Genomic DNA, 26,518 nt, shown 5'->3' on the forward strand with positions numbered 1-26,518 from the left:
AAAAAAAAAAATCCAAGTAGTTAAGAGGCTACAAACAAGCATCAATTCACTAACTTTTTTTTTTTTTTTTTTATACAGAATTGTTGCTTCGCTGGAAGGATACATATGTGATAAAAAGAATAAGTGAAGGCTGAGAGGGGTAACATGAGGGGGAGTGAACCAATTTTTGCTAATTTCTTATTTAGTCACACTTAATATGTCTCCACCTGTGTGTAAGAAACAAAAATTTGATGTTGAAGGTCGAGTTTTTAAGGAGTCATGGATGGTTGATTATTTTATCAAATATTCCAAATGATTATTGTGTCTTATTTGTCAAGAAACGATAGCAGTTTGCAAAGAATACAATGTTAAGCGACACTATTTGACGAAACCTGCTGAAAAATGTGATGCTGTTACGGGCCAAGGTCGGGTTGATCGAGTGAACACATTAAGACAGAGTGTTGTTGGACAACAATCATTCTTCAAGATTGCAAGACAAATATCAGAAACTCCAACTAAGATCCGTTACCTAATATCTGAAGCCTTAGCTAAGACGGAAGCCACTTTCAGAAGGCAAATTTATTAAAGATTGTTTGGAAATATTCACAAATGTTGTTTTTCCTGAGAAAATATCTCTGGTAGAAAGCTTTTCATATCAGATTGTTGGTCGAATGGTTGATGATCTTGCCTCCAATAGCCGAACTATGAATGGGAGACTGAAAATTCAACCTTTCGTAGAAGCTACGTGGAGCTGATGAAGCTCCTGGTATGATAGGCAAATTGTGATTATACTGTGGAAATAGAGGGTGCCGGAGAATGGGTTTGGGCTGGGGTTGGAGTAAATTTAAGATTTTAATGATTAAAGACTACTACTAATTATTTCTTTAGCGCTAATAGACGTACAAAGAAGACAGTCCCTGCTCAAAGAGCTTACAATGTTTAATGATCCTATGTTACTATACAGAATAGAAATATTTTTTAATTAGGGAAAATTTATTATCGTACACCACTGACTGTAGAGACAAATTGGTTCAGCAATATATACGGTGAGGGCTCATAACACCTCACTCGCTTCTAAACATTATACCAAAGGGTTCCTTTCACAAACCGCGGTAGCCGCTCCGACGGCCATAGGGATTTAATGATCATCAGAACGACTTTGTAAAAAAAAAAAAAAAAAGGAGGAAACTTTGGACACTGCACCCTTTAAATGCGTGAAGGTGTCACTCCACCTCCGGGTCTAGCGTGTTAGGATTCCAATCAATTTAATGCTACATTTGAAGACTGGCTGCGGGAAATATTTAGCAGTTGTAGTTTTGGGGGCTATTTTATTAGTGTATGCGTGTTTTTCGGTGGCATTCACTCGTATTCCAACCTTCAAGTCTAGCGTTCCGGCTACTGCTCCAACATGTTGCCAAGCCTCGTTCCGGTTCTCCAATAGGCTCTCTCAGTGGTCTCCAAACCTCCATCTGGTTCTCCAATAGCCTCTCTCAGTGTTTTTCCAAGCCTCATTCTAGTTCTTCAATAGCTTCCGTCAGTATATTTTTCGGTGCCTAAGACTTTGAGACTGTTGCCCAACAGAGAGTTTAGAGAAGAGAGTTAGGATAAATAATCTCCTGGTTTCTAACAAAAGTAAGGATGGGTATACTTTTTGGTATATACAATACAGTAGGTTTGTTTTCTGTACAGGTCGAATTATTAAGTGTATATAAAAGGCAAGTGTTGGAAAGTGTTAAGTTTGACTTTCTGTCAAATATACATTACTCAAGTGGAAAAACTAGGAAGTGGTTGGAAACCTACCAGCCATAGTTTATTTCTTAAGGAGCCGATGCAGTAAGCTGTATTAGGAAGCTGTATGATAAATTTTTCCTTATAGCCAGTGCAACAAATAATCTTATCAACAAATTATGCAAATAAGCTAAGTGCACAAACTGCACTGACAAGTGAAAGCACACTGATACATGTGCACACAGGTCTGTGCTAGTGGCAGCTTTATTTTGCAGCTCTAGATTACTTTTTTTGTGCTCAGATCTGTATGTTTGTGGTATATCAGAGGTGTCCAACCTGCGGTCCAAGGGCCGCATGTGGCCCCATGAAGTATTTTGTGCGTCTCCGGTCGAGCGATGCAGTGTTTTCCTCTGCTGCCCCTGGGTGTTTACCGTCTTGCCGGCTCCCTCCTCTGTCTTGCTGCAGCGTTTGCGCATTTATGCGGCCCCAGAAACGTTTTTTTCGGCCAATGCGGCCCAGGGAAGCCAAAAGGTTGGACACCTCTGATGTGTGTGTATATAATTTCACCTGCTAATGTGTGCATCAAGCCCTTGTTAAAAATACAGAAAGATGTTTAGCACCTGAATTAATTCCTGTGGCAATTCAGAGATGTTTCTGCAGGAACACAATGTTAAAGCACAATGCAAGAAATTCATTACTACCGGTATGTCTGATGTGGTAAAAATGATAAGGAGAGCCTCACCAACTTGATCTCATGCCCCAACATAGCTTTCTGCATCAGCCCCCCTTTCCTTAGTTTTAGCGTCCTCCACCTTCCACCCCAAAATCAAACCGTTCTGATTCCTCCTGTTCCCTGATAAAACCCAAAATCCTTAGTAATGTAGTGGTCACTTTCTGTGACTTAAACTCCAAAATCACTTATAGGCTATTGGGCCTGCTCCTTCCCTGCCCTGTCATATTTGTCTGTCTGTAAAAGGATTCCCTGGTGCCTAGCAGTATTACTCATACTACCCTGAGAGGCCCCTCCCCCCAGTACCTTCAAGAGGCAGAAGTGATACCCACTCACTTCTTATACCATATACCTCAGTTAGGACACTCAGATCAACAGATCAGCATCTTTTGACGATCCCCTCCCTAAAGGTCATAGGCACTAGGAGATCTTCCATTTTTTCAGTTATAGCTCCTCAGCTCTGGAACAACTTACTACATTATCTATGTGGGGAAACCTTGTTAGAAAAATTTAAAGGCTTTTTAAAAAGTTTCCTTTATAAGGATGCATTTGAGGCATAGACAAGACAACCAGTTTATATGTAAAACCTTATATCTTATATTCTAATCAACAATTCTTATCAGTCTTTACTTATAGGACTCAATCTTCCTCTTATTCTTCTTTTAATTTTTCTCTTTTTTTGTTTGTTTATTTATTTATTTTTTTTTAATTCAATCTTCCTTTTTCACTCTTTGCCCCCCTAATGTGTTACCCGTATATGTCTTCTTTCTACTTTAATGATTGTAGTTCACCCCCCTTTCCTTTTGTGTCTGTATTGAATCTTGTATGTATATATTATTTGGTAATAAATTGTTGTAAAGTCTTTCCCCTATTTTAATCTGTAATACGCTTTGAAATATTTGACATTGCGTACGCATCAAATTTTAATAAAACTTGAACTTGAAACTTTTGCTCAAGTGTCACCATCTTGGAAAATGGTAGCCCCTGACCCCCATAGGGTGCATCCTGGGATGCACCAAGAGGGGTCAGTCTGCCAAATAATAATAATTGTTATTGCACAGTGAGATGTTTTTAAGATTGTAACCTGTTATAATGAACTGTTTTTAGAATTGTAACCCACTATAGTACTTCGTTTTTAGCAATATATTAAGTATTAAAATCAAAGATACTGAAGATACTGAGGGGAAAAAAGGCTGGGAAGAAACAATGGACAAATTACAGGAGTCAACTAACCAAGAAGAGAAGGTTAGAAAGATTGTAGCCCAAGAGAAGTATCTAAAGACCGAAGCGCAGGGAAAGGAATTAAAGGCAGCAAAATTCCAGGAGCTAAATTGCATATATACTAATGCAAGGAGCCTAAGAAACAAAATGGGGGAATTAGAAGCCATGATCATTGCAGAAGACATAGACATCATTGGAATCTCTGAAACATGGTGGAATGAGGAAAGCAAATGGGATACAGCACTGCCGGGGTACAAGCTCTATCGCCAGGACAGGTCAGGACAGAAAGGTGGTGGAATAGCACTATACATAAAAGAAAGCATACAATCAACAAGAATGGACACAGCGGAGACGACCAACAAGCTAGAATCACTATGGGTTAAAATACCAGGAAGGAAAGGGCCTGAAATAAAGATAGGCCTATACTATCGTCCACCCGGACAAACCGGAGACATCGATGAAGAAATGGAAGCCGAGATGAAGCGAGAATGCAAAGGCGGTAACACGGTTATTATGGGAGACTTCAACTACCCTGGGATAGACTGGAGTCTCGGAAGTTCAAGATGCGCTAGGGAGACAGAATTTCTGGAGGCTGTACAAGATTGCTTCATGGAACAGCTTGTTAGAGAACCGACAAGAGAAAATGCCACTCTGGATCTAATCCTAAATGGGCTAAGGGGACCTGCAAAGGAAGTGGAAGTAGTGGGACCGTTGGGAAACAGCGATCATAATATGATCAAGTTCAAGATGGAAGTAGGAATACTGAAAGGAAAGAGAACCATAGCAACAACTTTTAACTTCAGGAAGGGTAACTACGAAGCAATGAGGGGAATGGTAAAGAAAAAACTTAGGAACACTTCCCAAAAATGGCAGACGGTAGAACATGCCTGGTCCTTTTTCAAGGACACGGTGAGCGAGGCGCAAAATCTATATATCCCCAAATTCAGAAAAGGGTGCAACAAGAGTCGAATAAAAGACCCGGCGTGGATAACTAAAATAGTGAAGGAAGTGATAAGCAATAAGAAAAATTCATTCAGAAAATGGAAAAGGGACAAAACTGAGGTAAACTGGAGAGAGCACAGGAAGTATCAAAAAGAATGTCACCGTGTGGTACGAAAAGCCAAAAGAGAGTATGAAGAGACACTAGCCAGGGAAGCACGAAATTTCAAACCGTTCTTTAGATATGTTAAAGGGAAACAGCCGGCTAGGGAGGAGGTGGGACCACTGGATGACGGAGACAGGAAGGGAGCGGTGAAGGAAGAGAAAGAGGTCGCAGAAAGACTTAACATGTTCTTTTCATCTGTATTCACAAACGAAGACACAACCAACATACCGGAACCTGAGCAATTCTTCAATGGAAATCAAGCACAAAAGTTAACATCCATAGAAGTGAGCCTTGATGATGTGCGCAGACAGATAGAAAAACTAAAAACTGACAAATCCCCGGGTCCGGATGGAATCCATCCAAGGGTGCTGAAGGAACTAAAAGAGGAAATAGCGGAACTACTACAGCAAATTTGCAACCTGTCTCTGAAAACAGGTGTGATTCCGGAGGATTGGAAGATAGCCAACGTTACGCCCATCTTTAAAAAGGGATCAAGAGGAGACCCGGGAAACTACAGACCGGTGAGTCTGACCTCTGTTCCGGGGAAAATGGCGGAAGCACTAATAAAAGAAAAAATTGATGAACATTTTGAAAAACACGAACTTCTGATAACCAGCCAACATGGTTTCTGCAGGGGGAGATCGTGTCTGACCAACTTATTGCACTTCTTCGAGGGAATTAACAAACAGATGGACAAAGGAGACCCCATAGACATCATATACCTAGATTTCCAGAAAGCCTTTGACAAGGTGCCTCATGAACGTCTACTCCGGAAACTGAAGAACCATGGGGTGGACGGAGCCGTGCATAGATGGATCAGAAACTGGTTAGCGGGTAGGAAACAGAGGGTAGGGGTGAAGGGACACTACTCAGACTGGAGGAAAGTCACGAGTGGTGTCCCGCAGGGCTCAGTGCTCGGGCCACTGCTATTTAATATATTCATAAATGATCTAGAAACAGGAACAAAGAGTGAGATAATAAAATTTGCGGATGACACCAAACTATTTAGTGGAGCTCGGACAAAGGAAGATTGTGAAAAATTGCAAAGGGACTTGGACAAATTGGGAGAATGGGCAGAGAGATGGCAGATGAAGTTCAATGTTGAGAAATGTAAAGTATTGCATGTGGGAATCAGAAACCCGAGGCACAGCTATACGATGGGAGGGATGTTATTGAATGAGAGTACCCAAGAAAGGGACTTGGGGGTAATGGTGGACATGACAATGAAGCCGACGGCACAGTGCGCAGCGGCCGCCAAGAGAGCGAATAAAATGCTGGGGATAATCAAGAAGGGTATTACAACAAGAACGAAAGAAGTTATCCTGCCGCTGTACCGGGCGATGGTGCGTCCGCATCTTGAGTACTGCGTCCAGTATTGGTCACCATACCTTAAGAAGGATATGGTGTTACTCGAGAGAGTTCAGAGGAGAGCGACACGACTGATTAAGGGGATGGAAAACCTTTCATACGCTGAGAGATTGGAGAAACTGGGTCTCTTTTCCCTGGAAAAGAGAAGACTTAGAGGGGATATGATAGAGACTTACAAGATCATGAAGGGCATAGAGAGAGTAGAGAGGGACAGATTCTTCAAACTTTCAGAACATAAAAAAACAAGAGGGCATTCGGAAAAGTTGAAAGGGGACAGATTCAAAACAAATGCTAGGAAGTTCTTCTTTACCCAACGTGTGGTGGACACCTGGAATGCGCTTCCAGAGGACGTTATAGGGCAGCGAACGGTACTGGGGTTTAAGAAAGGATTGGACAATTTCCTGCTGGAAAAGGAGATAGAGGGGTATAGATAAAAGATTACTGCACAGGTCCTGGACCTGATGGGCCGCCGCGTGAGCGGACTGCTGGGCGCGATGGACCTTAGGTCTGACCCAGCGGAGGCATTTCTTATGTTCTTATGTTCTTATGTTCTTAAATCAATCCAATTCCCCCTTACCACTGACTTAAAACCAAAGTACCCTGGTAGTCTAATGCCCCTTCTTTTACCAACCCGACTTCCTACCCCTTCATTAAAAAGCAATAACTTGATATCTACCAGAACCTCTCCTCCCCCTCACAAGGATGTACTTCAGCAGTCATCTTGGAACATGGCAGCCTCTGACCCCACACAGTGCATCCTTGTAGTCTAGACAGGTAGTACCAAATATGAGAAAAGCTCCCTTATTATACTAATTATGCCATCAAATTTATAGAGGATTATTTGGGGTAGGTTCTAATTGCAATCCACTCGTTAATTAAATAAAAGACCGCAATAAATAGCTGTTACCCCTAGCATTCTGACTCTCCTTATTATCCATGTTATAATGTTCATTCCACAATATGAAAGTTTACACTAAAAAGCTACGTTTACAATAGCTTACTAAAACCAAGCAACTTTCTATTGATTGCAATTCAGTTGGCAGTTAATTCCACAAGATGGGTCCAGCATAATAGAATGCTCTTTTCTGTGTTCCAGTCACTCATTTTATCCAATGATTGCAATTGCTAGACTAAAAGGGCTTTTGTTTTAAATTGGATGGAGGGTCAGTATCAGGGGGAGGGAGGGAGGGGGCCACTAGATTACCAGGGCTTTTTGGTTTTAAATTGGAGGAGGAAGGGTCGTGCTGGGGGCTGAAATAGGCTAAGGTAGGCTACCATAGATTTTGCAAACCTGGTGGCTTTTTTTTTTTTTTTTAATGTCCCCATTCCTGTCAGTGCATGAGGTTGTCACTTCACACATTGAGACTTCGGAGCTCTGCCTGCCTTTTATGTCCTGCGCGTGGAACGGGGATCATTTCTGAAAATGCTACCCTGGAGGATCTGGATTTCAGCTTTCTACCTAAGAGTCTAAATTTGGCTTCCAGAACCTCTCTTCCACATTTTCCTATGTCATTACTACTTACATGTACCAAGACAGCCGGCTCCTCCCCAGCACTATCTAATATCCTATCTAAGTGACACATGAGGTCTGCCACTTTCGCACCAGGCTGGCAAGTGACCAGGCAATCCTCACGCCCACCAGCCACCCAGCTGTCTACAAGCCTAATGATTGAATCTTCCAATACATCAGTCATCCTAACTCCTCCCTTCTGGGCAGAAGCCCCTGGAGATAGATCCTCGGTGCAAGAGGATGTTGCATCTCCTGGTGTGCAGGTCCTGGCTATAGGATCATTTCTGAAATGATAAACAACAAAAATGTGGGATGAAATAATTATTGCCAAAGATCATAAATAATTCATTAATCAATACTGAAAAGAATGGTAAGGCTGAGCTTTCATTCAAAATATAAAACTCATTTGTGGTGAGACCTCAGAAATTCACTATAGGGCAGCCTAAGCTGATCCATTCGGAGGATTAATTTATCAATCACCGGTCATTCACCACTCACCAACCTTAATGCAAAATCTTATCGTGTTAAAACAAATAAATATTATGTAAACATTATAAGTGTGGAACTTAGCTTCAAACAGTAATGAAACTTCACAATCATGATCTCAAGGGGGCCTGTTTCGCCCGTGGCTTCATCAGGAGATCAAGAGAAATGACTATAACTGAACATGTTCCAACCACATTTAACATCCAGTGACCAAAGAAAAGAAGAAAGAAGTTGCCTCCACTGGGTCAGACCAGAGGTCCATTGCGCCCAGTGGCCCGCTCCCGCGGCGGCCCATCAGGTCCATGACCTGTGAAGTGGTTTCTGTCTAATTCTATAACCCACCTCTGCTTCTTTCTGTACCCCTCAATCCCCTTATCTTTTAGGAACCTATCTAGACCTTCCTTGAACCCCTGTAGCGTGCTCTGGCCTATTACAGCCTCCGGGAGCGCGTTCCATGTGTCCACCACCCTCTGAGTGAAAAAGAACCTCCTAGCATTTGTTCTAAACCTGTCCTTTTTCAATTTCTCCGAGTGCCCCCTTGTGCTTGTGGCTCCCCACAGCCTGAAGAATTTGTCCCCGTCTACCTTCTCTATACCCTTCATGATTTTGAAGGTTTCTATCATGTCTCCCCTAAGTCTCCGCTTTTCCAGAGAGAATAGCCCCAGCATTTCCAATCTGTCAGCATATGAGAAGTTTTCCATACCCTTTGACCAATTGGCAGAAAGCTTGATGTGACCCATGTCTCTATGCAATCATCCTCACTAGGACTTGTGTTCCATAACTTCTGCCCTGTAATGGCATCAGCCTGAAAAAACGCCGTGGCAAACCTAAAGTGCCACCTATCATTTCCTCCATCACCAGGATGGTGATCTCCTTTTAGGAGACCTCCCTCTTCCAAGGCAGCACTGGGTACAAAAGACTTTTATTGAGCTGCTTAATTAAATCCTATTATTGTACTAGGAATGTTAGACTGATATGTTTCAAATTTGTGGAGATTGCCCTTATTAAGATCAGCTGGGGAGTTGTGGAAGGTAATTTAAGAGTAGAGCAGGAAGAAGAAGGTTGGGGTAGTTATTAGGAAGGTAGTCTGAAGATGTGTGTGTGAGGGATTGGGGTGGGGTTGGTTGGCACAAATGGCTGTGAAGAAGAAACCATATACCATATTTTTCTTTTGGATTGTTGGGTATTTAGGCGGGTGGTCTACGTTTTGAAATTTATACCTGTTTTTCAAAACTTTTTTGGTTAATGTTGGAAATGTATGTTTATGATTTATTCCATCAAAAGGACTTATACATGTTTTCTCTTATTCCTATTGGTGTTAATAAAAATATTTAAACAAAAAAGGCACCTATGGTGAGAGGATAAAAAGTGTCTTTGCAGCCTATTTTATAAAGATACATAGAGTAGCATTATAGAAGGGGCCTTCAAATGGGAACTGAGACATCTAGATCAGGGTGTTTCAAGTTCCTCTAGCATCTTAGAACAGGATCTACCAATGTAGAGCCTGTTCTAAAATGCATTAAGAAGTGAATGTTAATGGGAAAGAGAAAGAACACCTATGGGGAAGAGAAGGGATCCCTACCTGGAAGAGTGGGCAGAGTTGTAAAGGAGCTGAAATTCCATCTATAGCCTTCAGCCCAATGGGAAGCCGATGTCATCAGTCTGTGCCAACAAACTATAAAACATGATTTTTCCAGTGCTGTTGGGGATAATTTTTCTCAAATTTTATATTCTGAAGACTTATGAGTACTCCTTTTGAACAGATTGTTGGAACCTTGATTCAGGGAACTTAACCAACATGAAGCCTGTTATTGTGGTTCATGGGGGAGCAGGCACCATCTTTAAAGACCGAGAGGAAGGATACCGCACAGGAGTTAAGCGAGCAGCTTTGAAAGGTTATAATATCCTGAAGAACGGTGGCAGTGCCTTGGAAGCAGTGGAGGAAGCTGTGGTAGTGATGGAAGATGATCCTCATTTCAATGCAGGTAACTGTGTTGATCTTTTATAAATGTTTGTGTTGATGCTCTTTGAGACAGTTGATAAAACAACTGCATTTTAGAAGCAATATTGGCATTCTATAAATACTATACCATATTGCTAGGTGCCATCAACTCATGTTTGAGTCGTAGGATCTAAAAAGAAATGGTTTTGTGTTAGTCCGGTAAGGCCCTCCAGTGTCATCCCCATGCTCATTTTCAAGGTGTCCAGCCATCTGATTGCAGGTCGCCCTCTTTCTTCGATCTTCCCAGATATCCTTCTCCAATGATCTTTGTCTTCTGACTATGTGACCAAAATAAGACAGCTGTAACTTCATCATTTGGGCTTCAAGTGACATAGCCAGTTTGATCTCTTCCAGAATTGATACCATACCATATAGTTTCCTATATTGTGCAATTTTCTACAATAAAAGTTACATCTGGACAATGTAGTTACAATATTTTTTTCAGACATGGAAAATGATTAGAGTGGAAGGGCAGATAGGTAATTAGACTAAAGACACGAGGTGGGAGTTAAAAGAAGAAGAGAGATATCTTTAGCATTTTCCTTAACTGATAGCAAGTAGAGGGCTGTACATAAGTGCTTGTGTGTCTTCTTTTTTTTATGGTTGCCTACTTGCCCTCACAGTCCAGTTAACGTGTTACAAAATTATTCCCAAATATAAACAAGCTTTAGTAAGGATCAGGCTTTTAAGTTATTTGTTTCTATAGTGATTCTCAGAACAGAACATTTCTCAAATACTCTAAAGTGCCTAAGCTTTGACACTGTTTTATCTCTTAATAATGGCAGCCAAGATGTGTATTGGAAGAATCCAGGTGGGTCTAACCTTCAGACCTGGTATCAGGTAATTGAAGAGCTAAGATCATTCAATAAAATTACTCAAGAGCTCTGTGGGAAGAGAAGTGAACATGCACAATATTGCCTCCCAGTAAAAGCCTAGTTTAGCCATAATATAAACTTTTCTAACTTGGAATAATCTCTTTTTTTTCCGTAAGGGTAGTTTAGAGACTCTGGGATATCTTGAAAGCAAGAATGATGTATTAGTTTCTACTGACTCATTCTCCTTGTACTTATTTCATGAATAATGTTAATGTCACTTTTGAAGAACACTGTGACAATGCTGGGATTTTTTAATGATTTGTTGGGGAGGGGAAGGGAAGGGATAGTGGGGGAGGGTTAAGTGGAAAGGGTGGGAGTTTTTGCTGGATGATCTTTTCAGTTGTAATTTTTTATTTTATCACTCGTTCCATTGATATATCATTTTTAATATTGGCATAACGTTCTTTTGAGTGAAATGGTGTGGTAGCCATGCTAGTCCACTGTTGGAGATAAAAATATAAAATTAAAAGAAACAAAGGGAATAAAAATAATACCTTTCTTATTGGACTTAGAGCATTGTTTGATTAGCTTTTTTGAAGGTGACCCTTCTTCCTCAGATCTATTTCTGATCTGAGGAAGAAGGGTCACCCTCAAAAGTTAAACAATGTGCTAGCCCCTCCTTTTACTAAGCCGCAGTAGAGGTTTCTACTGCGGCCTGGAGGGCTAAATTCTCCAACGCTTGTAAAATTCCTATGAGCGTCAGAGCATTTAATGCCCTGGGCTGCAGTAGAAACCTCTACTGTGGCTTAGTAAAAGAGAGCCTAAATTAGTTTAATAAAAATGTACCCCTTATTCCTTTTGTCTTATTACTTTTAATTCTATGTTTATTTTTTTTTAATTCTAATTAAAAAATTATGATAGACTTAATTATACTTTCTGGTGGGCAAACTTATGTTCTAGCTACAAATATGAAAGAATGAATGCTGAAATTTTAGGATTTAGTAGTGCATTTGAAAGGGTGTGGAGCCCATTGACATCATTTATTGAGTCACAATAGTTGTCATGTACCTTTTCTTTTTATCGGTCCTCCTTACACATCCAGGGTGGGAGGGAGGGAGATGGGAAAACATTATAATTATTATTCATTATATCTATTTTATTGAAATTATACATGTGGTTTTATTTTCATTAGTTAAGGGGAGGAGGGGGTGAAAATGTTTGTTGTTGAAATATTTGTATATCTAAAGTGCTTTTGTTTGATTCGTTTATGTTTAAATTCACTGTATTGCACTGTTAATAATTGAAAACTAATAAAGATTTACAAAAAAAAAATTTTAGTAATAAAAAAAAGTACCATAATTGATGGATTTCTGTATTAGTATACAGTGGTTAACTTAGCACTTTTTCCTCTTCCATGATTTGTTTCTCTTATTTTTCTGATGGCTACACAGTTCTTGTCAGCTGTGTGTGTGGAGGGCTCAGACTCAAATATTCTGAATCATTGTATGTTGTCCCATATTATTGCCTTGCTTATATACACATCATCTGTCCTATGATATGAGAGTCTACCCAAGCCCCTAAAACAAAGAACTTAGGGCTAGATTAATTTACCTCACCGATCCGTGGGTGATCCGTGGCAGGCCGACTAATCCACAACGCGTCCTCATGCAAATGGGGGCAGTCGGAGGCACGCCCCACTCCGATGACACGGATGGCTGCAGAGCGATCCTGACGCATGAGCCAAAGAGCCTGGAGCAGGGAATAGAAGCGCAATAGGGGATCTCATCCACTGAAGTTAGAAAAAGAATTATTAGAAAGAATTACTTCAGCATTTCAAAACAGTCTGAATGGGGTCCGTGTAATGGTTGTTTGGGTTTGGGGAGGAAGGGCGGGATTTCAGTCACCGCCGTGTTTATTGACTGCTTTCCTTGGCCTTTTCCTGGGGTGATTCATATGAGGGGCTGCCCTGTCAGTTGCGTGTTGTTGGAAAGTGGTCGCTGTCTCTCCTCAGGAATATTTTTCAAGTGGTTTCTTTTTTTTTATTTCTAAACACGCCCATTAAAAAAAAAGATTGCTGCTAATTAGAACATTTGCCTTTCTTGCATTGGCATTTGTGAAAAGACAAAGGAGCAGAACATGCTGCCGTAGTGCAGCCCCGCCTTAAACCCACGAGTTAAAACCATGGGCTTGTAGAGAGGCAGGATGGCAGAGAGAAGGGTTTTTGCACAAGGGAGATATTTAATATTTCAGGGCTGCAGGGCAGCAGAGCGCAGGAAAGGATGTGAGCCAGAAGGTTAGTGAATCGAGTCGCAAAGTGGTCTGGACACGATCGGTGAGCTTAGTGAATCTAGCCCTTAATTGATAGGAATGTGTTGAGAATGGAGCCTAGTGCTGCAGAAAATTAGCTGTGAATAATTTTGGTTTCAGCAAAGAGAGCTTTTTGAATTGCTGAAAATTGCAAGGTTTTGTTTTTTGTTTTCTTTTATAAGCTACTTTGTGGTCTGCTGCTTTGTATAAATTTGTGAGGTCAGATTCCCCTTTTCCAGGTCACAAATATATTGTATGTTCTAGGACCTCAAGCACACTGATTGCACTAGAAATTCTTATAAAAACTGCAATTTTGCAGTGAACTAAACCAATGAAATAACTAAAGTTTAATAAGCAAATAATTTTGTATTTGGTAGTATTTCCCCTTTAATGTTGCCTTGCTAGGTTTACAGGACTATGCTAATAAAATGAGACAATGTTTGTTCTTGAATCCAGTGCACCTTAGCAATCCATACATTAGATGGGAGTTTTCAAAGCTTTTTTCAGAGGGCCTGTGATTGCATTCATCCACCAAACATAAATCTAAATGGCAGGATCAATACAAACAAATTGAAATGGAACTACAGGATTTAGAGAAAATCTATGAAGAGACACCAAAGTCCTCCATATCGGAGTAAATTAAACAAAAGCATTTCAAACCAGCCTGGGAATGGAGAGCTTTGTTTTTACAGACCAAGGAGTGATGTTATGATTGAGGAGATAAGAGAGGGGACAGTTTCCAGGGTTAGTTCAGAAGAAAAAAAAAAAAAAAAGAGAGAAACTGATTGTTGTCATTTGAAAAATAAAAAGTAGTAATCTTCATTTTATTTTTGTTCCTTCACAAATGGTAGTTAACACAGACTATGCGAGACACACTGAGACACATAGAACGATTGATTAAAAAAAAAACAAAAAACAAGTCCCAGTCTAGTGTCCCAGGTGGTCATTTGTCTTGTTCACCCCTTGTGACAACCTTGTCTGTACAAATAGTTAATATAATCTCCTTGGGACACTTTTAAAAACAAATAGTTTAAACAGAGAAATGTGCTGAACAAAAAATGGAAGATAGATCATTCACAAGTTCTGTCCTAGATTTACTATATCCCTTAATCATTACTGGTAGTGGCGTATGATAGGGAATGCACCGTTCTAAACATAAGCTATTGTTTATTCACTTACCCTAAGTACCTGCTTGTTGCCACTGTAGATAATGCCATTGAAGATGTCTCTTACATCTGTCCCAGTGAGGTTTCATATAGACTAGTGTGATAGAGCTATCATGAACATAACACCTCAAAGTATCAAAAGGACTATTGAGTGCAAGATAATAATATGCCTTTACAGCTTGATGGAGCTTCTTCAGAGATTAATAAACTAGTTAACACATGTTAGCTAGCGATTTTTACACAAGATAACGCAGATCAACACTCACTTTCATCAGAGTTAATGCTGGGTGGGTTTTGTTGTATTTTTCATGCTGATTTCAAATCTGTGTTTAGTTTTTCACTAGCACGTCACATTTTTGTAATGAGGTTCATTATATTTAATTATAAACGTTAATTGGGCGATATATCATGCGTTTATAGGATAAAAGAATAAGGAGGATTAATGACAGTTGTGTTGTCAGATGATTCCGAAAAAAAACTTTTTTGGTGCCTTGTGTAATTATCCAAAATTTGTCTTTCTAGTAGTGATAGCAATGCTTTTTGATCTGATGCAAAAAGGAAAGGTTTATTTTTCTGTTAAAGATAGATATCATAATCTTGTATAATTTGCTGGGAGCTGCAATTTATATTAATCTTCAGACTCCCCTAGATATTGCAAGGCTGTGGGTACCTTGTGTGCATTAGTGCTGCCCGATTCAGGGAAAATGTTTTTATTTGATTTGATAATTGAATTGATTTTTTGATTCGATTCATTTTCCTGCCAATTGGGCATTTTTTTTCAAACGGATTGGTGGGTTTTAATTTTGTGACCTCTTCACCCATCCCACCCCCCCTTTGCTCTCTCCAACCCCATGCCGGTGTTGTGGTGCAAACAAAAAAAAAAGAACATAAGAACATAAGAATTGCCGCTGCTGGGTCAGACCAGTAGTCTATCGTGCCCAGCAGTCCGCTCACGCAGCAGCCCCCAGGTCGAAGACCAGTACCCTAACTGAGACTAGCCCTACCAGCGCACTTCTTGTTCAGCAGGAACCTGTCCAACCCTGTCTTGAATCCCTGGAGGGTTCTCTCCCCTATGACAGACTCCGGAAGAGCGTTCCAGTTTTCCACCACTCTCTGGGTGAAGAAGAACTTCCTTACATTCGTCCAGAATCTATCCCCTTTCAACTTTAGAGAGTGCCCTCTCGTTCTCCCTGCCTTGGAGAGGGTGAACAACCTGTCCTTATCTATTAAGTCTATCCCCTTCAGTACCTTGAATGTTTTGATCATGTCCCCTCTCAATCTCCTCATAGCTCAAGCTTGCTGTCTTAATACCAGCTCTGACAGGATACACATTTCAAATATGACATATTGTAATCACAAAACAGAAAATAAAATTATTTTTCTACCTTTTGTTATTTTATTATTCAAATCATGTTGGTCCCAGGCTCTGGTTTCTGTTTGTCTTCTTTTAGCTCTCTCACCAGAGTCTCCTGCCCATTTGATGTTTTCTTTTCGGACCACTGTCCTCTCTTTCTTTCTCCTTCCTCAAGTATCATCAGCATATAAAGATATTTTGTGAGCTTCTTCTCAAATTTTTATACCTTGCACCATATTAGACATTCGAAGCACAATAGCTAAGGATTCGAGAGCCAACGCAAAGAACAGGGGTGAGAGGGGGCACCCCTATCGCCTCTGTGAAGTGAAAAAGATGAAGAAAGGCTATCATTTACACAAATAGATGCAGGAGGTTTCAGATAAATGGCTGTTATCAATTGACAAAGTTAGGGCCCAAACACAAAATAGGTATGGCCACTCAACTCTGTTGAATGCTTTTTCAGCATCTAAAGAAAGTATTGCCAAATCTTTGGAATTTTGAGAGGTATGGAAAAGGACACTTAGGGCTCCTTTTACTAAGCCTCGTTAGGGCTTTAACGCGTGGAATAGTGCGCGCTAAATTGCCGCCGGCACTAGACCTTAACGCCAGCATTGAGTTGGCTTTAGTTCTAGCCACATAGCGTGGGTTTAGCACGCGCTAAAATGCATGCAGTAAAAATGCTAACGCGGCTTAGTAAAAGGAGCCCTTAATTAAATGTCTAATATTATCTGAACTGTAGCGATTGTTAATAAATCTTGTTTGGTCTGGATGAACACACTCCGTAATAGCATGTTTTATACAGTTGCTGAGTATTGCAGTAAATATTTTGTACTCTATATTTAATAAAGAAATAGGTCAGTATTTAGTACAAATAGTGGAGTCCTTTCCTTCCTTTGGGATGACCGTGATCACAGCCGAGTAGAACGTTTCAGGCAAGCGGTGGGCTGTGGTTATTTCATTGAACACCTCTGTTAAATAGGAGGCAAGGTAATCCACTAGGCTGTGATATAATTCAACCGGTAATCTATCAGGTCCTGCAGCTTTATTTCTTTTCAATTTGGTGATAGGTGATTGCACCTCTTGGATAGTAAATGGACGATCAATGTTTCGTGCCTAGCTGCATAATATTGACTTGCCTAAGTTAAAACCTGTATTTCAATCAATGTGTTCTTGCATACTCGTAGAATGAGATTTATATAAGTTCATTTAAAATATCATACATATTACAAGATACAGTACCATTAGACAATTTTATCTTTTCAATATGTTTTTTAAGTTTAATGCAATGTCATTTTAATAGTTTGGGGGATTTATTAGACTCCTGAAAAAAAGAACTTTTGGTCAGATTGAGATAGTACGCTGTTTTTTCAGTCTTTATAGAGTCATTATTTGTTGTTTAATTTGCCGTATGTCTTTTAAAAGATGTTTCTTATGAGTTTATTCTTAGCTTCCAGAATTGCCAAAGAGTTATGTAACGAGTTTAAAAGTGCTGCAGCTTGTTTTTTAATATTTGAAGATATCTTGGATGTGTGTCCACTTAGCACTGCTTTCCCGGCATCCCAGAAAATGAATGAGTATCAGCATTATAATTAAATTGTACATATTCTTCCCAGATGGAAATTAGTTTTTGCAAACCTCTGGGTTTTGTAGAAATTGCCTATTGAAAGACCATTGCCTTGGAGGGAGAGTATTTGATAAATCATCTAAAAGAAAACCAATGGGGGCCTGGTCAGAGATGTATCGAGTAACTATGAAACTATTTAAAACAGCAGGGTGTAAGTTGGAAGGAGTAAACCAATAGTCAATCCTGATGAAGGAATTATGAACTGTGGAGTCGAAAGTATAATATTTTTCTGTGCCAAATATCAATAAGATTCAGCTCTTGTAGATGTTGTAGAAGAAGTTTAATAGTTGGTTTAATTTAAAAGTTGGTTCTGATTTTTCATGTGCTGCAAGGGCACAGTTAAAATCACTTCCTAAAAATAATGTGCCTTATAATGAAAGGTTTAGAGTGCGGAAAATTTTTTGAAAAAAATCAAAACAAAGTTATTATTGGGTGGCATAAATATTATCCAAAGTAATATGTGTTTTCCAGTTTACCAATCAATATATCTGCCTTCTGGGTCTTTTAATAACTGTTTCTATTGTATATGGGCAGGAATTATCAATGAGAATAGCTACCCCTCTCTTGGATTTAGTGGAAGAGGAATAGTAGACTTACCCAGCCTAATTAGTAGAAAGTTTTTCATGTTTCGCATCCGATAAATGTATTTCTTGAAGAAAGGTAATGGAAACGTGAAATTTTTTAAGGGCAATTAAAACTTTCTTTTAATTGGATGGTTCAAGCCATTGATGTTCCAGGAAATAGTTTTAATCATCCAGGAAAAAGAAACCTGCAAACTGGAATACCTTGAGGAGACTCTCCTGGGTTAATGAGAAGAAAAGAGAAAAAAAAAATCCTATTGAGTGCTCTGGACTCTGGAGTAGAACAACAAGACAATGAAAATTCCATTCTATCATATCATTGAGCCCTGAAGGTTTGACAGCATGTAGCTCAAAGATCCAAAATTGTTCTCTAAGTTGGATCCTAGCCATTTTATCACCATGAAAGCTTGAAGGGATTTGTTCAATCATCAGCCATTGCAATTGAGTGAACACATGCAATTGAATGAACAATTGAGTGAATTCCAGACAGTGGCTTACCATAGGGGCAGTCAGGCTTGCAGTGTTAAAGTTTGCTTTTATGTTCATCTAACCGGTTCCCGATCTGTCTGCTGGTGCATCCCACATAAATCGTCTGACAGGGACAAATGATGATGTATATAACCCAAGCTGACACAAAGGTAGTTAATGCTCTCAAGGGGTAGCTCTTATGATTGGTAGGATGAGTCCAACAGTCCAGTTGCAAAGAGTTGCAAAGAGATGGCACACATCTGACACGATCCACATGGGGCATGGCCCCTAGGTTGTTGATTCAGAGTCTGGTGGATTGAGGGAGACGTAAGCATATTAGACAAGTTCTTAGGTCTAGAAAAGGCAATGCATGGGCCAGCCCTAAAAATATCATGCGTGGCCAAAATCCCCCAAAATTAATATTAAGAACCTCAACAGCATGATCAGAATAAGTGAGGAATTAGACAGGCACTGAGGTATCCATGGTGTTAGTAGGATCATCCAAATGTTCATTGAGAAGTAGTCTATCTTTTGAAGTTTTCCGATATTTGGGCGTATTAAGTTGCTAGCCAGAGTCCTCTGTGTTAGAGGTGAAAGAATTGCATGGTTTCTCTTTTCTGGTAAGTATGTCTAGCCGTTTGCTGTGTTTCTCAAAGTCCTTTATATATTGGGAACGTCCTTGCCAAGTAAACACCAGAGCAAAAGTTAAATTCTATCTGTATTTGATTTCTTTGTTTTGGAGAAGTTGTGTTAAAGGACAAAAATCCTTTCTTTGTTATAGGATATATTGTGAAAAATCAGAGAAAATTTTAATATCAATTCCCTGAAAGTTTATATGATCTTTACTTCTAATATTGTCCATAAGAGATTTGTTTATCCTGAAAGCGATGGAAACGGGCCATAATTATTTTAGGATAATTTGTAGATTTGGATGTGTGAGAAGAAACTCGATGGATTCTCTCTAGTTTAATAGTAGAAGAGTCAGAGTTAAGGACATAATGCTTTGTATTAATCCAACACAAATTGTTGTATATTTTCATTACCCATTCTGGAATGCCCAATATTCGTATATTGCATCTTCTCTCTATTTTCAATATCATCTTGTTTGTCTATAATTTCTTTACTAAGCGTATCCAAATTTTGTATTTTATTTTGAAATAAAGCGACAGCATCAATTTGTTCTCCAATATTTACCACACCATTGCTCAAGTTAAAAAATGCTTTTGCACCCTCTGGAAACTCCGAACCATCAAACACTATTTTGACTTCCTCTCATTTCGATTGCTGGTTCAGACTCTAATCTAAAGCACCTTAGACTACTGCAATATCATATACTTGGGTTCCTTGAAGAAAACCATTAAATGCCTGAGAATCATCCAGAATACAGCCGTTCGTCTCATCTATGGTCTCAAAAAGTCGGACCATGTAAGCCCGTTCTACAGAAAACTTCACTGGTTGCCAATAGAGGCAAGGGTCATCTTCAAGTTTGCCTGCCTTTGCTTCAAAACCTTAACAGGCTCATCCCCGATCTACCTATTGCACCATTTTGCATTCCCAGGCACTACCTGCACACAGAATGCCCAACTGTTTACCTTCCCCTCCCTGAAAGGCTGCATTTACAAGAGATTCCTCGATAGAACACTGTCATTCCAAGCTGGCAAATAGAATAAATGTCTAACCTCATTTCAAATACACCCTCCTACCAATCCTTCAGGAAATCAATCAAAACCTACCTATTTGACAAATTTCTTTGACTCCTTCCCATCTGGTTGCATCTCTGAGAAATTATTGTATATCTGTCACATTCCCGATTACTCCTAACCTTTCTCGGCTCACTAATGTAATTCAAATTATTTTACTAATGTAATTGACAATACCTTCTGTAACATCGCTGTCTATGTACAGTCTCTTCTTCTGTAAACCGCTCTGAACTGCTTCTGGTATTGCGGTATACAAAATAAAGTTATTATTATTATTATTTATGTAACTCTGTCATACAAACATTTACGTTCTTGCTTGATGTCTTTAATAACTGAGGTAATATCCATTCTGAAGGATTTAATTTCCTCCAACAATTCTAAGAAATCTGCTTAAGTAACAGAGGTATCTTTAGGAGACAAAGAAGATTGTGAAGCAGTTAATTCTTCTTAAGTGGAGTCCAGTGGAGTGTTTTCCGCAAGTTTCTGACTACGGGAGAGTTTAGACACTGCGGATGCATTTATCGATTTTATGAGCCATGTTGATAGCTGTGAGAGCAACTGTTTCAACCAACGGAATTGTGAAGAGTTTGTTAAATTAGCAATGTGAGATATGAGTGAGAGAGATAAAATAAAATTGTAAAGAATAACAGCAATTCCTTCTGGTCAGCAAAGTGTTAGCCCAATAATGAAATGTTGATTTATATAAGTATTACAGTAAGGTTGGCAGTGCAATGAGGCAATAAGACTCCAAATTATAACGGAGAATATATGGAAAAGCTAGATAATTCTACTGTGGACATCTATTATCAGAAACGCCACTATACAATGTAACCGGCACCAGAGTCTAGCAACGGGACTCCTCAGTGCCCCTAGTGGTTACAGCTAAAACTGTACCAGTGTGTGACCCAGTATGGAGTCATCCTTCAGACACTGTATTAACCTGAGCAAAACTAAAAACAGAACCAATGTACAAAGTCCCAGGTTCGGTTTCTAACGAAAATTTAATGTCAGAATGACAAAATCCAAAATTCAATGTAACTTTCAAAACAACACAAAAGAAAAACTCCAAAGGGAAAACTCTGGGAGAGTTCAGGATTTCTTCTCACAACTGCCAATAATCTTCTCTGTGCTTTTACCTTCCACAGAGCTATTGACAATAAGGCATTCAAAGCCTGCTCCTAGCAGGTCTCAAGAAAGTTCAGCTCTCTGCTATCATGCACCAATATACAAACAGTTTTTAAATAGTAAAGCCTCCAGTCTTGTTTTATAGTACTGCTGGGTCCAGGGGAGTGCCTCAAGTTTGCCTGACCAAAAAGCACAAAACAGCTTTTAAAATCCCTCCCAGTTGTTGGCAAACTTCTCCCCACAAAAGCACTCCCAGCTTCTTAAGAAAAATGTGCAGAGAACAAAACAGTAAAGTAACAAAACCCCACAGTTCAAGCAGTGTCCCAGACTGACAAAAACACAACCTCAGCTAAAATAGCAAACAAAAAAAAACCTCACAGTTCTCCAGCTCAGTTTTTGAAAATGGATGCCAAGCCTACTTCCATCGGCTCAGGAACCACCCACAAGCCCTCAGCTCCATTGGCATCTCCTGGTCTGCTTCCAGCAACTCTGAAGTGGGTTCAGGCTCTTCCACTTCCATTGGATCACAGGTATTATCCGGGCTTGAGGCACAAAGCTCTTCCTTAGGGAGAGACCTGAGCTTCCTTTCTAACCTGCCTAGTAGCTTGTTAACATCCACTGGCTTTTCAAGAGGGGAGCCACGCCCTGCTCTAGCTGAGCCTGCTCTCACCTGGGCTTCTCTCTGGCTCCCCCGGTGGATACTAGGGTAATAGCCTTCTTCACTATTCCTGGAAGGTTTAAAACCTATGTCCCTAGCCCTGCTGTGTGAATGGTAGTGATTGTGCAGGGCTTTCTCTTCCCTCCCATTCTGAGTCGGTGGCATCCTCAAGCGGGCCAGATTGGTACTGGGAGCTGGCCTTGGCAATCCCCTTTTTGGGCTTCTTGCCACCCTTTCTTCCAGCTTTCACCGGGACCTTGGCAGGCTCAAAGCCTGACTGGTCACAACACATATGCATAGAATTGCCAACTATCATGTGAATCTACAGACAATACAGCTCTAAGCATACATATCTCATAATATCTTAGAAAAAAGGTTATTAGGTATTTGAGATCAAAGATCATAAGCAGTACACAACTATTTGCTTCTCCCTCACATGCACTTATTCACATATTCAGAATCCTTTAAAGAAGCTTATTAGATATCTGAAATTGAAAGTTATAAGCGGTACATTAGCAAAATATAATATACCATAGAAAGAGCAAAGAATCTCAACATATCACACAGTCATCATAACAGGATCATAAGTGTAGTTGTTCTATAAAGCTCGCAATGTCTCATAAAGAAAACTGTTGCTTCCAAGAGCAGTAAGTAATAATAATAATAATAATAACTTTATTTTTGTATACCGCAATACCACAAAACAGTTCAGAGCGGTTTACAGGTTAAGATACTGTACATTTACAGTGAAGTTACAGAATATCAGAAAACAGTTCAGAGCAATTTACAAGGAGATGAGAACTGTACATATGCAATGAAGGTACAGAGAATTAGTTATCAAGTGTATGGTATAAACCAGTGGCAATTACAAAATGATCCAATAACTGTTGCAAGGGGGGTGCAGAAAGGGGAAAGGAAAAACAACGGGGGAAGAAGGGGAGGAAGGGTAGGGAGGGAGGCGAGGTTGGGATTAGTAGTTTGGTTGGGAGGGCGGGGGTTAGAGGAATTTATCAAAGAGGTATGATTTGAAAGATTTCCTGAAGGATAGATAAGTTGGGGCAAGAGAGATGAGGGCGGACAAGCAGTCATTCCATTTGCCAGCTTGGAAAGAGAGGGTTTTGTCGAAGAATCTTTTGTAGATGCATCCTTTTGGGGAGGGGTAGGCAAACAGGTGGGCATTACGTGTACAGTTAGAGCTTGGGAAGGCGAAGTGGCGTGGCAGGTATATCGGGTCTGAGCCAGTTAGGGTTTTGAAGCAGAGGCAGGCGAATTTGAAGATGACCCTTGCTTCAAACGGTAGCCAATGAAGTTTTCTATAGAAAGGGCTGACTTTTTGAGCCCATAGATGAGGCGGACGGCGGTGTTCTGGATGAGTCTTAGTCGTTTAATGGTTTTCTTGTAGGAGCCCAGGTATATGATGTTGCAGTAATCTAGGGAGTTTAGGATTAGGGATTGGACCAGCAAACTGAAGATGGGGAAGTCAAAGTAATGTTTGATGGAACGGAGTTTCCAAAGGGTGGAAAAGCATTTTTTGACCTGGGCATTAGTGTGATCTTCCAAAGTGAGGCATCGGTCCAAGATGACTCCGAGGATTTTTATAGTGGAGTTGATTGGATACGTTAAACCATTAAGTTGCAGGGTGGTGGACGTTAGTTTGTGGTTGGGACTTGCAAGGAAGAACTTGGTTTTTTCTGGGTTTAGTTTCAGTTTGAAGCGTGTGGTCCAGTTTTCTACCATGGTGAGGACAGTTGAGATGTATTGTTCTGTCTCATGTGACAGTGAGGTGATGGGTATGATGATTGTAATGTCATCTGCGTAAATATAGGATTTCAGGTTACGGTTCGATAACATGTGTCCCAGTGATGCCATGTAGATATTGAATAGTGACTGGGATAAGGGGGAGCCTTGGGGAACTCCGCAGGGGTTGCTCCAGGTATGGGAGAAGGTTCCGTCGTTATGGACTTGGTAGGTTCGGTTTTTTAGGAAGCCTGTGAGCCAGGTTAGTACTTGTCCGGAAATGCCAATGGAGTCGAGGCAACTAATCAGAATGTCATGGTCTACTAGGTCGAAGGCACTGCTGAGGTCAAACTGGAGTAACAGTGCGCTGTTTCCCAATGAGAATAGTTGGAGGAGGTGATTGGTTAGTGAGGCTAGAACGGTTTCCGTACTGTAATTAGTGCGGAATCCAGACTGGGAGTCGTGAAGGATGTTAAATTTCTCTAGGTATGACATGAGATTGTAATTGACAAGTCCTTCCATGATTTTAAGGAAGAGAGGAATATTGGCGATGGGTCTGTAGTTGGAGGCTACAAAGGGAGATTCTTTGGGGGTTTTGATTATTGGAGATATGAGGATGTGGCCAAGTTCCAGTGGGAAGTGGCCGGTTGAAGAGTTCAGCTTTGAAGGGGAGGGGGGCAGTTTTCATGATGGATGGAGGGCAGTTATCTAGTAGGCAGTTGGATTTGGAATATTTTGAGTATAGCTTGAGAAATAGGTTCCAGTCTGGGTTTTTGAAGTGAGACCAGGTCATGTCAGCAGGTGAGCCATCATTTTCTGGAGAAGGTGGATGGATATATGGGTAGGTGCTAGTTGTTGTGAGCGTTGTTTTCAAGTTGAGAATTTTGTTGGCGAAGTAGTCAGCTAGATTTGTCGGGGAGGGTGGTAGATCTGTGGGGGAGCTTTTATGTGGGACGGTGTCAAATAAGGAGTTAACTAGTCTGAAGAGTTTATTGGTGTTTAGGGATGGGGTGTTGATAGATTGGGAGTAGTGCTTGTGGCGCTTTTCTTTGATCATTTTTTTGTATTCTGTAACTTTAATTCTGTAACTTTAAGTAGCTTGGTAATTACCATAATTCAGATATTTTAAACAAAACACTTGCACAATACAAAATAAAATATAGTATCGTATTGTAGTGTATTAACAAGTTCAGTTATACAGACAATATCTAAAAAGAAGCTTGTGAGGAACTTCAAGTCAAAAATGAAAGCAAAAAAGGATCCAGTAAAAAAAGGAAAGTGCTTAGATTAGAAGAGGTATGCATGTTGGGTTATTATAAGGGAGGGCTTTTCTTCAAGCTGGTTTGGATAAAGGCCTCGCTGTGTCATCTCTGCAGGTTCAGGTGGCTGGACTGTCCTGTTTTAAATTTCAGGACAGTCGGTTCTCTTTGGCATCTCATCCAGATGTTGCTCGATTTATTGAAGGGGGATCCAGCTGCCCATTAAGAATCCTTACCCAGCTTGGGACTTTAATTTGGTGCTGTCGGGCCTTGCTTAAGCTCCCTTTGAGCCTCTTCGGGATGCCTCTCCCTTAGATTTAACTCTCAAAACTGTTTGTTTTTCTTGTCACCGTCAACTCTACCCATAGGGTTTCTGAATTGCAGGCATCTTGTAGAGAATCTTTTCTCCATATTTTGGAGGCGGTTTTTGGACAGTTCCTTCCTTTTTGCCGAAGATTGTTTTTGGCTTTCCATGTCAATCAGGAAGTGTGTTTGCCTGCTTTTCAGCCGACAGGTTCCAGAACTCAGGATAGCCTGCTGAAGAAATTGGAAATTGGACGTGTGCAGGGTGCTCCTAAGTTATTTGGAGGTCGCTAACGAGTTTTGGATCTCTGATCATCTGTTTGTGCTGACTCATTCAGTTAAGTGGGGTGCTCCCGCTTCTAAGGCCACAATATCCAGATGGATTCATAAGACCATTTCATCAGCTTATATTCTGGCAGGGAAACAGTCTCCTGTTTCCTTCAGAGCACATTCTACCAGGAGTGTGGCTTCGTCGTGGGCCAAAGCTCATGCTGTTCCTCCTGAAAAGATTTGCAAGGTGGTCATGTGGTCTCCGCTTCACACGTTTGCCAAGTTCTACAGAGTGGGTGTTGCTGCCAGGCAGGACTCTGCCTTCAGGTCCTCAGTCTTAAGGGCCGGTGCAGCAAGCCCACCCTAGCTATTTTAAGGTGGGCTGCTTTTGTATGTCCCTGTTGTCTAGAATGTCTCACCTATTGCACTGGAAAGAGATTATGTACTTATCACGATAAGCTCGTTTCCAGTAGATAGGCAAGACATTCAAGACTCCCCACCCTTCCTGTGCCTGCTTTCAGTTTTTCAGTCTACTTATGCTTCTCCAAGCTGATTCTTGGTGACTGACCAGCCCTTCGGGATTGTGAAGAATCTGTACATATGTTCAGCTTGTTAGGGAGTAGTTTCTGAGTTCCTTTGATGTCTGGGTTAGCGGTTAATAGTTGTTTATGAGCAGAACAGTAGTTTAGCTTGTGGTTACTGGTGCCTTTCTATGCTTGGGTACTTACTGCTAGAGGGCGCTAAGCTGATCTGTGAAGTACACTGGAGGCAGAGTGAAAAATCCAGAGTGGATTCCTTCTTCAGTCCATGCGAGTGTTGGGAAATAACCTGTTGTCTAAAATGGCCTCGCCTATCTACTGGAAAGAGTTTAGCAGAGTAAGTACTTAATCTCTTTTTCAGATAATCTTCTTTCAGTATATATAACAAGCATAGAATATATAGGCAGCAATAAGTCAGAGTAAACTCCTTGTACTGTCAAAAATCACTGAATATATCAGTCAGCTACTTCAGTGAAAAATAAC

The 26,518-nt window shown here is 40.4% G+C and overlaps 1 protein-coding gene across 2 annotated transcripts in view; it reads left to right on the top strand.

The window, feature by feature from the left end:
- Nucleotides 1–675: 675 nt before the first annotated feature.
- ASRGL1 (asparaginase and isoaspartyl peptidase 1) overlaps nt 676–26,518 on the top strand; it is an 82,470-nt gene continuing 56,627 nt past the window's right edge. The window contains exons 1-2 of one of the 2 annotated variants that reach the window (XM_033938331.1): nt 676–745; nt 9,891–10,112. In XM_033938331.1, coding sequence (XP_033794222.1) covers nt 9,926–10,112 — 187 coding nt within the window. In that variant the 5' untranslated portion in view covers nt 676–745; nt 9,891–9,925. Of the gene's footprint in view, nt 746–1,201; nt 1,612–9,890; nt 10,113–26,518 lie in introns of those variants that run through there. The other variant, XM_033938330.1, reaches the window with a different exon arrangement.

This window comes from Geotrypetes seraphini, chromosome 3 (assembly GCF_902459505.1).
Source record: "Geotrypetes seraphini chromosome 3, aGeoSer1.1, whole genome shotgun sequence".
Classification (NCBI taxonomy): Eukaryota; Metazoa; Chordata; class Amphibia; order Gymnophiona; family Dermophiidae; genus Geotrypetes; species Geotrypetes seraphini.